Genomic DNA, 12,250 nt, shown 5'->3' on the forward strand with positions numbered 1-12,250 from the left:
GAGGCGGGTGGATCACGAGGTCAAGAGATCGAGACCATCCTGGTCAACGTGATGAAACCCCGTCTCTACTAAAAATACAAAAAATTAGCTGGGCATGGTGCCTCGTGCCTGTAGTCCCAGCTGCTTGGGAGGCTGAGGCAGGAGAATTGCCTGAACCCAGGAGGCGGAGGTTGCGGTGAGCCAAGATCGCGCCATTGCACTCCAGCCTGGGTAACGAGAGTGAAACTCTGTCTCAAAAAAAAAAAAACAGCGTAACTTCAGTGCTGGTCTCCACTGTTTCTGAAGTCTACAGTAGTGTGGAGTCCTGTCCTAGGCCGTCACATTCACTCACCACTCCCTCACTGACTCACCCAGAACAACTTCCTGGCCTGCAAGCTCCAGTCTTAGAGAATGCCCTGTTCAGGTGTACCATTTCTTATCTTTTATACCATAGTTTTCCTTGCCTTTTCTACGTTTAGATACACAAATACTTACCATTGTGTGATAATTGCCTACAGTATTCTGCCAAATGCTGCAGGTTTCTAGCCCAAGAGCACCAGGCAGTACCATATAGCCCAGATATGTAGTAGGCTACACCATCTGGGTTTGTGTGAGTGCACTTTATGTTTGTACAACTAAATCACCTATGGATGCATTTCTCAGAACATATCCCTGTCATTAAGCAACACATGACCGTAAATAGTTGTGGTGAGTACCATGAAGGCATCAACTATTCAGCAAAAATAGAGGCTTCTTGGGTGGTTTGTGAGAATGTGGAAAGTTATGCTGAAGAAAATAGTCAGGGAAGGTCTCTGTGAAAAGCTGAGACCTAAGCTGAGGCTTAAAGGATCAAAATGTCTTAGTGACTTAAAAACGGGGAAAGCAATCTCGGCAGAGGAGAAAATGCAAAAAAGGCCTTGAGATGGGAAATATCTTGGTGTGTTTAAGGGATAAACATTTTTAAATAAAAGTAGGATCATACTATATATACAGCTTTATGTTCAAACTTTTCACTTAGTATTACAGCATAAATCCTTGTGTCATGAAATACAAATGATAATATTTTTAAAGTAAATACTTCACTAAATTAAAACACTTAGAAGAGACTTCCACTTCCAGACATGATAGAATAATAGGGATCAGATTTATCCCTAGAATAAAGACATCTCCTATAACTGATTTTTTTTTTTAGACGGGGTCTCACTCTGTCACCCAGGCTGGAGTCCAGTGACGCAATCATGGCCTCCACCTCCCAGGCTCAGGTGATCCTCCCACCTTAGCCTCCCGAGTACCTGAGACCACAAATGCTCACCAGCATACCCAGCTAATTGTTTGTATTTTTAGTAGAGACGAGGTTTTGCCAAGTTGGCCAGGCTGGTCTCCAACTCCTAGTCTCAAATGATCCACCCACCTGGGCCTCCCAAAGTGCCAGGGTTTACAGGCATGAGCCACCATGCCCAGCCACCAGTCTCATTTTTTAAAAAAAACTTAAAAGCAAACCTCAAAAATGAACAAAGGATTTGGATGAAGATTTCGCCAAAGAAGGTATTCAAATGCCAATAAACAAATGAAAAAATGTTCAACATCAAAAATCATTAAGGAAATGCAAATCAAAATCATAATGAGTACAACTTCACACATAGTAGGATAGCTGTATCAAAAAGATAATAACAAGTGTTGGTAAGGATGTGGAGATATTGAAACTCTCATTGCTGGTGGGATTATAAAATGATACAGGCACTTTGGAAAACAGTCCAGCAGTTCGTCAAAAAGTGAAATATAGGGTTATCATGTGAAACAGCAATTCAATTCCTGCTATATATTTAAGAGAAATGAAAGCATACATTCACACAAAAGCTCAAACACAATGATCATAGCAGCATTACTTTTGCCAAAATGTAAAAAGAGGCCAATGTCTAACAACTGATGAATCGATAAATAAAATGTGGCAAAGCCATACTTAAATATTAGTCATAAAAACAAATGTACTGGTAAGTGCTGCAACACAGACAAATCTTGAAAATATTGTGCTAAGTAAAAGAAGACAGTCACAAAGAACAACATATTGTAAGATTCCATTTATGTGAAATTTCAAGAATAGGTAAATTTATAAGAACGGAAAATAGATCAGTGGTTGCTTAGGGGTTGGAGGTGAAGTTGAAGGGGAATAAGAACTGACTGTTAATGAGCTTAATATTTCTTTTAGGGAAGACAAAATATTCTAAAATTAGATTTTGGTGACAATTACACAGTCCTATGAATATACTGTCCAACTCTGATTTATACACTTTTTTATTTTTTGTTTTTTCAGTACAGTGACGGGGTCTCACGGTGTTGCCCAGCCTGGTCCTAGCTACTGAGTGCATGCAGTCCTTCACTTCAGGCCCCCAAAGCAGGATGATAGGCATAAGCCACTACACTTTTATACTAAATTAAATACTTAAAATGAGCGAATTATATGGTGAGTGAATTAATCGAAATAAAACTTTAAAAAAAAAAAAAAAACTTCAGAAGATCAAACTGCTTAGAAATAAGGTAACTACATCCCAGAACAAAGCTCCAGAACATTTATAGGAATACAAAAACATCTAGGAGCCAGTAAGGTAAAATTCACGGTATCTGGTACCCAATCAAAAACTACCAAGTATGCAAAGAAATGGTAAATTGTGACCCATAATGAGAAAAGTCAATCATTAGAAACAGACCCAGAAATGACATATTTTATAATGTAGGCAAGAACATTGAAACAGCTATTGTAACTGCACTGCATATTTTCAAGAAGGCAAAGAAAGATTGAGCAGGTTAGGTAAAGGTGAAATATAGAAATACACAAATGAAGCTCTGGAGATTAAAAACTACAATGAGTGAGAAGAAAAATACTCTGGGTAGACAAATATTACACTGTAGATGAAAAGATTAGTGAAGACATAGAGAGAAATAAAACACAGAGGTGGGGAAGCAGAGTCAATGTGCTGTGGGAAAACTTGAGGCAGTTTAATACATCTAACTAGAGCCCACAAAGGAGGAGCACGAAAAAAATCTGAAATAATAATAACCGAGAGTTTTCTAAACTAGATGAAAAACAAGTCTGGGGAATACATTTTAAAAGAGATAAGATCAAGGATTTTGCCAGAAAGAAGCCACATAAAACATACACACACACACACACACACACACACACACACACACACACAAACAGGAATATATATATATATATATATTTTTTTTTTTAAGGGCAAAAGATACGTATATGCATAATTTTATTTATTTTTTCTGGAAGAAATCATAAGAAAATTTAGGATACTTTTAGGAAGCGAGATTAAGGATATGGAAAATTCAGCTTTTTTTCTCCTCCTTGATCCCTCCCAAGTAAATATAATCTCTTCTTTATTGAACTCCAAAGGCTTCTTAGGTATTACTTTAATTTACCTTGTATATCTCCATAATAGATGATAAACTCCTTAAAAGCAATAATTGTGTCTTACTTGCCCTTGCCCCTGTACTATAATTTGAATCTGTTTGTTTGTCTTCACAAAAACTCATGTTGAAATTTGATTCCTAGCCTGGGCAATGCCTGCAATCCCAGCACTTTGGGAGGCCAAGGTGGGCAGATCATCTGAGGTCAAGAGTTTAAGACTAGCCTGGCCAACATGATGAAACCCCGTCTCTACTAAAAATACAAAAAGTAGCTGGCCATGGTGGCAGGCATCTGTAATCCCAGCTGCTTGGGAGGCTGAAGCAGGAGAATCACTTGAGCCTGGGAGGCAGAGATTGCAGTGAGCCGAGATGGTGCCACTGCAGTCCAGCCTGGGCAACAAGAACAAGACTCCATCTCAAAGAAAAAAAGTAAATAAAAAGGAAAGAAAGAAAAAGAAAAGGAAATTTGATTTCCAGTGTGGTGATGCTGGGAAGTAAGGCATAGTGGGCGGTGTTTGGGTCAGGGGGACGGATCCTTCATGAATGTCTTAATGTCATTCTCGGTAGTGGTGAGTTCTCACTCTCTTGAGACTGAATTACGTAGTTCTAACAGGAATGTGCCCATGAGAGTGGGTTTTTACAAAGCCAGGATGCCCCTTGGTTTTCCCTCTTTGCACATGCTTGCTTTCCCTTTGACTTTCTTCTTCATGTTATGAAGCAGCACGAAAAGCCCTCACCAGAGGCTGAGCAGATCCCAGCGCCATGCTTCTTATACTTCTCAGTTTATAGAACCATGAGTTAAATAAACCTCTTCTCTTTGTAAATTACCCAGCCTCAGGTATTCTGTTGTGGCAAAATATTTGCTGAATTAAATGTAATAGTAACATGCCACCAAAAATAATGATAAAATGTCACCAAACATGCAAAGATCATTTCTATATTTTCTAGAAAGAAGATGAAATTAATCATGTACAACTGGCATTCTTGTGTTCGAAAAAATGAAGTGATCTCCATTAAGAAATTAAAAAGAGGCTGGGCCCGGTGGCTCACGCCTGTAATCCCAGCACTTTGAGAGGCCGAGGAGGGTGGATCACGAGGTCAAGAGATCGAGACCATCCTGGTCAACATGGTGAAACCCCGTCTCTACTAAAAATACAAAAAATCAGCTGGGCATGGTGGCGCATGCCTGTAATCCCAGCTACTCAGGTGGCTGAGGCAGGAGAATTGCCTGAACCCAGGAGGCGGAGGTTGCCGTGAGCCAAGATCGCGCCATTGCACTCCAGACTGGGTAGCAAGAGCGAAACTCTGTCTCAAAAAAAAAAAAAAAAAAGAAATTAAAAAGAAATTATTGAATTCATCTTGAATAAACTTTTACAAGCAAACAAATACACCAATGATTATAACCTGTAAATATCATTCTGAAGCAAATATCCACTTCGATATTAGATTAAAAAGCAGTTCTAGCCAGGCACAGTGTGTAATCCCAGCACTTTGGGAAGCCCAGGTGGATGGCTTACTTGAGGCCATGAATTTGAGACCAGCCTGGCCAACATGGCCAGACCCTGCCTCTACTAAAAATACAAAAAGTAGCCAGACCTAGTGGCACACACCTGTAATCTCAGCTACTGGGGGAGGCTGAAGCAAAAGAATTGCTTGAACCCAGGAGATAGAGGTTGCAGCAAGCTGAGATCAGGCCATTGCACTCCAGCCTGGGTAACAGAGCAAGATTCTGTCTCCAAAAAAATAAAAAGTAGTTCAGTTTCAAACATGCTGGCCAGGTACAGTTGCTCATACCTGTAATCCCAGCACTTTGGAAGGCTGAGGCAGGAGGACTGCTTAAGGCCATGAATTTGAGACCAGCCTGGGCAACATAGAATGACATCATCTCAATTATTTTAAAGAACGATACAAACATGTTGAGATGGAGACTCCTGTAGCACCTTCCCACAGGGGAAGGCAACAATTCTGAGATAAGGAGAGAGGTTTAGGCTGGGGATAGGAGTTGGAGGTCACCACCACAAGAATGGAAGCAAAATCCTTATGAGAGGACACCTCCACGTTTGGGAAGAATTTAGAGCAGGAAGAGAAAGAAGCCAGGGACAGGACATTGGGCAACAGTGGCAGAGAAAGAGAAACCACCTCACACAGGATATTGAGAGGGCAAGGTGAAGAAGATAGGAGGGAAGCCAGGACGGAGAGCATCACCGAAGCCGAAGTGAGAACTTAGAGAAGGAAGTGGCCAGTCCTCGGCAGGAGTTGGAATGGGTGATTTCAGATATCCCTTGAACTTCTGCAGTGTCTTTAATTCTAAAATTGGAGACCCTAACTTGAAAAAATAATGGCTTCTGTAGAATTCTTCAACGATATCTTGAAGAGACATCTTCCTCGCTCTGGAAGTATCCTTGTATAACCCCTTCACTTTATTTTTTTTTTAATCTTCATAAACCAAAGCATTGTAAGATATTATAAGCCTGCAATAAATATTAGATTTTGCTCTGGAAAAGCTTACCTGTAGCATCAGATTGGAAACAGATATAGAATCCCTAATTCTCCATAAATTTTGACAGCACGTTGAACAATTTATGGCTTTTAGATAAAAGTTCTATGTCTAGTTCCCCTAAGAACTCCTGATAATGGCCAGATGTGGTGGCTTATATCTGTAATACCAGCATTTTGGGAGGCCAAGGCAGGCGGATCACGAGGACAGGAGTTCAAGACCAGTCTAGCCAACAAAGTGAAACCCTGTCTCTACTAAAAATACAAAAAATTAGCCAGGTGTGTTGGTATGCACCTGTAATCCCAGCTACTCAGGAGGCTGTGGCAGGAGAATCACTTGAGCCTGGAAGGCAGAGGTTGCAGTGAGCCAAGATCATGCCATTGTACTCCAGGGCGGGCAACAGTACAAGACTCTGTCTCCAAAAGAAAAAAAAAAAAAAAAACTTCTGATAAAGTAACATGATAACACACAGACACTAACCTGTTAGGTACATAGTGGTGGGAAACTTCCTTGGGCTGGGCAAGCTTCTCAAGTCTTTTGGTCAGCTGAATCTTCAAAGCACCTTGGGAAACAGGGCGAATAGGATCTTGATTTCCCCAAAACAGTTTTCTATTAAGAAGCATAAAAACAAAATGGTAAACAATTCATTGCTAATGAAAATCTTTTAAAAAATGATTCTTTTTCTGGTGTTTTGTTTTGTTTTGTTTTGCTTTGTTTTGTTTTGTTTTTGACAAAGTCTCACTCTGTAGCCCAGGCTGGAGTGGAGTTATGCGAATGCAACCTCTGCTTAGGTTCAAGTGGTTCTCCTGCCTCAGCCTCCTGAGTAGCTGGGATTACAGGCACGTGCTACCACACCTGGCTAATTTTTGTATTTTTAACAGAGACAGGGTTTCACCATGTTGACTAGGCTGGTCTCAAACTCCTGACCTCAAGTGATCTGCCTGCATTGGCCTCCCAAAGTGCTGGGATTACAGGCATGAGCCACCATGCCTGGCCAGAAATGGCTCTTGATGGCTTTTATACTGACTTTACTTCATTTCAAGAACGACATCACAGAATCTTATGATTTCTAAGCATCTGAAATGGATATAATATTTGTGGAAGTTAAAATATTACTGTTTAAAACACACAAAAAGAAAAATATATATTACTATTTAATCTGTTGTCTCAAAATGTGGCAACCAAAAACGAACCGACTAGAGATAGTTCTGTTTCTGCCATCAAGTAAACCCTGTGGTTTATACTCAGGTGGGCATAAAATGAGCATTCTGTCTACACTATCCTCCTATTTTGGGTGAAGCCCTATACTGGGTGATCAGAAAATAAAGTAGTAACAGAATAGTATTATTGGCTACAATCTGTAGAATACTTATCCTTTGCCAGGCATTGGGCTCAGTACTTTACAGATATCAGTTCATTTAGTCTCAACAGCCCTGTGAAATAGGTAGGATTGCTGAGCATAGGATCAACAGAAAAGAAGAAATGAGTAAGAGATTAACCTGAAAAGCCTTCATGGAAGAAAGCAAAAAGCACAGATTGCCAGAAATGAGGCACATTCCATGTTGGGATAACAATAGGAAATGGAAATGATCAAAGGCAAAAACCACATGATTATCTCAATAGATGCAGAGAAGGCCTTCGACAAAATTCAACAGTTCTTTATTCTAAAAACTCTCAATAAACTAGGTATCAATGGATCATACCTCAAAATAATAAGAGCTATTTATGGCAAACCCACAGCCAATATCATATTGAATGGGCAAAAGCTGGAAGCATTCTGCCTTACTTCTAAAGACAGAAACCTAGAAATCACGTTTACTCCTCCCTCAGACTTTTATAATTCATTTGTCACTAGGTTTTGTTCATCTATGTCTTGACTCTAACCTTTCTCTCAACACTTAAGGCCACTGTTCTAGGACAGGCTATCATTATTTCTCTTCTGCATTATTTTAATAGCCCCAAATTATTTTCTTGCCTCTGGTTTCTCATGCTATTAAAGGAACTGTGCCTTTCTAAAATAGACAGGGTGATATAATGGAAAAAAATGGGCTTTGTGGTCAATGGATATAGATTCAAATCCAATTTGAACTTGGGTAAGTTACTTAACTTTTCTAAACTTTACTCCCTAATCAAATAATGCCTCCAATTTTTCTATTGGTTTCAAGTCAGGTTGGGGCGTGTTGCAAGATTTTAACAGTTCTAGTAATATCCATTAACATATCTCTTATCAGTGTGTATCTCTACTCAATATATATGTGTGTGTTCCTATCCATGAATAAGAGAGAATTTAATGCATAGTGTATTTTTAGTTTTAAGCCTCTTAAAACTTAGTCTTTAGAGTATAGCAAAATTGCAAGATACAGCATTAATATGCAAAAGTCTACTGATTTTTTTATATGCCAACAAAGAACAATAGGAATTTGGAAAAAAAAAAAAACAAACACTGATATTTACATTAGCATTGTAAAAATTAAATACATAAGCATAATTCTAACAATATATATAAAAGATTCATATAAGGAAAACTACAAAACTCGAAAGAATCAAAGAAGAGCTATATAAATAGAGAGATATTCAATAATCATGGATAGGAAATCTCAATATTAAGATATCAATTATTCCCAGCTGGTTTATATAGTCAATGCAATCCCAGTAAAAATCCCAGCAAGTTGCTTCATAGATAGATATTGGCAAACTGATTCTATGGTTTATATAGAAAGACACAAGACCCAGAATAATCAACATAATATTGAAAAAGAACAAAGTCAGAGGACTAATGCTATCTTACTTCAAGACTTATAAAGCTATAGTAATCAAGGCAGCGTGGTATTGGTGAAAGAACAGACAGATGAGTGGGATAAAATACAGATCCTATAAGTAGATCCACACGAATATAGCCAATGGATTGAAGGCAATCCAATCATGAAATGATAGTCTCAGCTAGGCGAGGTGGAGCACTTTGGAAGGCTGAGGCAGGCAGATCATCTGAGATCAGGAATTTGAGATCAGCCTGACCAACATGGAGAAACACCATCTCTACTAAAAATACGAAATTATCTGGGTGTGCTGGCTCATGCCTGTAATCCCAGCTACTCAGGAGGCTGAGGCAGGAGACCCCAGGAGACAGAGGTTGTAGTGAGCTGAGATCATGCCATTGTACTCCAGCCTAGGCAACAAGAGCAAGGCTCCATCTCAAAAAAAAAAAAAGAACAAAAGAAAAAGAAATGATAGTCTTTTCAACAAATGGTGCTGGAACAACTGGACATCTACATGCAAAAATAAATAAATAATCTAGGCAGAGACCTTGCACCTTTTATAAACATTAACTCAAAATGTGTCTAGGTGTAAATATAAAATACAAAAATATAAAACTTTTCAGAGTTTTATGGAAAAACACAAAGGAGAAAATTCAGGTGACTTTGGGTTTGGCAATGAGTTTTTAGATACAACACCAAAAACATGATTCACAAAAGAAAAAATCAGTAAGCTGAACTTCATAAAAATTAAAATTTTTATTCTGTGAAACACATCACTAAGAGAATAAAAAGCTAAATCGCAGACTGAGAGATGATATTTGCAAAACAAATATCTGATAAAAAAAATGGTATCCAAAATATACAAAGAACACTTAAAATTCAACAATAATGAATAGCCCAACTAAAAAATGGGCAAAAGATCTGAACAAACACCTTACCAAAGAAGATATACAATTAAGTAAATATGCTCAACGTTAGTTTATTAGAGAATTACAAATTAAAACAATGAGATACCACTACACACCTATTAGAATGGCTAAAATCCTAAACACTGACAACACCAAATGCTGACAAAGGTGTGGAGCAACAGGAACTCTCATTCACTACTTGTGAAAATGTAAAATGGTAGAGTCAACTTGGAAGAGCTTAGCAGTTTCTTACAAAGTTAAATATACTCTTACCTTATTATCCAGCAATTTACCCAAACTAGCCAAAAACTTATATGTACCAAAAAACCTGCATGTGAATGTTTATAGCAGCTTTATTACATAATTGCCCAATATTGGAAGCAATCATGATACGCTTAAATAGGTGAATGGATAACCTGTGATATATCTATACAATGAAATAGTACCCACATCAATAGAATATAATCTTTTATTTATTTATTTATTTATTTATTGAGATGGGGTTTCACCATGTTAGCCAGGCTGGTCTCGAACTCCTGACCTCAAGTGATCTGCCCACCTCAGCCTCCCAAAGTTCTGGGATTACAGGCGTGAGCCACTGCGCCCCACCAGAATATAATCTTAAAAAGAAATTAGCTATCAAGCCACAAAAAGACATGGTGGAAACTTAAATGCATATTACTAAGTAAAAGAAGCCAATCCGAAAGATTACATACTGTACAGTTCCAACTATATGGCTTTCTAGAGAAGACAAAACCATAGAGACAGTAAATAGATCAGTAGTGGCCAAGGACTTGGAGAGGGAGGAAAGAGGAAAAGAAAGGAATAGTTGGAACACAGGTAATTTTTAGGGCCGTGAAACTATACTGATACTATAATGGTAGATACATTATGCATTTGTCAAACCTATAAAGCTGCACAACACAAAAAGTGAATCTTAATGTACTTTAATCAATAATAATGTATCAATATTGGCTCATCAGTTTCAACAATTATACTACAATAATCCAAGATGTTAGTAGCAGGAAAAACTCGGGGAAGGGGTGGTAAATATGGGAACTCTGTAGTTTCTGCTCAGTTATTCTGTAAACCAAAACTGCTCTAAAAATTAAAGTCTACTAATTTTGTTTTAAAAGCAACAGGACAGGCATGGTGGCTCACACCTGCAATTCCATCATTTTGGGAGGCCAAGACAGGGGGATCACTTGAGCATAGGAGTTTGAGGTCAGTCTGGGAAACATAGGGAGACCCCCGTCTCCACAAAAAAAAATTAAAAATTAGCTGGGTACAGTGGCTTACATATGTGGTCCCAGATACTCAGGAGGCTGAGATGGGAAAATCGCTTGAGCCTGGGAGGTCAAGGCTGCAGTGAGTCATGATTGTACCACTGCACCCCAGCCTGTACAGAGTAAGACCCTGCCTCAAAAAAGAAAAAAAAAAAACAATAGGAGATTCAAAAAAATATTCAGGCTTGACTCTGGAGCCAAAGAAGAAAAAGGGGAGTCCCTTGGCCAAGCATGAAAGGACTGAAGGTCCAGCTTGCTGAAGACCCAGAGGACAGGTATGCTCTAATAAGAGGCTTAGAGGTATCAGGATTAGTGATAGCAGCCTTAGAGATACAGGCAGCAAAGCTGGACTTGGAGAATGCACGAAAAGTTTGAAAGGAGCATGGAGTCACACCCTTGAGCAGTGGTTCTCAAGCTATAAGTGGTTCTCATACCAACTAAATCAGGATTTCTGGGGAAAGCACTCAGATATCTGTGCTGCACCCCGTATCAACTAAATCAGGATTTCTGGGGAAAGCACTCAGATATCAGTCAGTATTAAAGTTCACCAGGTGATTCCAATGTACAGCCAAATTTAAAGACTACTGACCAAGGGTTAGCCTTTTACATGGTGACTACAATGAGGTGACAATATTGGTTCAGTTAAGTAGAGGTGGATGGAAAAATCTGGAATACAGGGTTAATAATAGATAGGTAAGAATAATACTTACCTACTTGAAATAATGAACACAATCATTACAAACAAGACCATATAATATTGCCTTACCTATCTGGAGTTCCCCATTGCTTTTTAGGCTTTGAAAGATTTTGGATTCTCTTCCTAGAAAAACAACTAACAAATACCAGATGATTAATTCAAAGAGAATGCTTAAGAACTATGGTTACATTAGACGACTCCTATTCAAACAAATCCCACTGAGAGAGAAAAAAAAGAACTAAAACCAATGCTATATTTAATGTGATTTGAAGAGTGCTGAAAGGCTCAAAGTATCCAAAACTACTGTGGACCCAATATTCTCACTTCTAGAATTACTAATATAGTACATAATAAAATTAAATATAGTACATAATTAAAATTAAAAGAATGAATTATGCAACCAAACAAAGAACATATTGTCCCCAGAAGACCCGAGGTAAAATGCACACTTGTTAACAGGAAAAACCTCAATCAGCATATTGTCATTTGTAGATGGCTTGGTGGCACTGGATTCTGAGGAGATTGTACAGACAAATTTCAGACAGAATATCTGGCTTTGGAAAAACTATGAAATAGGCAAAATACACTTTTGATACCACTCAACTCGCTTTGTGCTTCACTCTGCTCCCTTGAACTTTCCCTGATTTTTTTTCTTTTCTTTTTCTTTTCTTTCTTTCTTTCTTTTTCTTTTTCTTTTCTTTTTTTTTTTT

The 12,250-nt window shown here is 38.4% G+C and overlaps 1 protein-coding gene across 1 annotated transcript in view; it reads right to left on the reverse strand.

Moving 5' to 3' along the window:
* The window catches only part of THEGL (theg spermatid protein like), a 66,350-nt gene that overhangs the window by 24,751 nt on the left and 29,349 nt on the right, over positions 1 to 12,250 (reverse strand). The window contains exons 3-4 of the mRNA XM_017518492.2: positions 11,610 to 11,675; positions 6,374 to 6,502 (exon numbers count right to left, since the gene is read on the reverse strand). Coding sequence (XP_017373981.1) covers positions 6,374 to 6,502; positions 11,610 to 11,675 — 195 coding nt within the window. The remainder of the gene's footprint in view (positions 1 to 6,373; positions 6,503 to 11,609; positions 11,676 to 12,250) is intronic.

The sequence above is a fragment of the Cebus imitator genome, unplaced genomic scaffold (genome assembly GCF_001604975.1).
Source record: "Cebus imitator isolate Cc_AM_T3 unplaced genomic scaffold, Cebus_imitator-1.0 Scaffold682, whole genome shotgun sequence".
NCBI classification, from domain to species: domain Eukaryota; kingdom Metazoa; phylum Chordata; class Mammalia; order Primates; family Cebidae; genus Cebus; species Cebus imitator.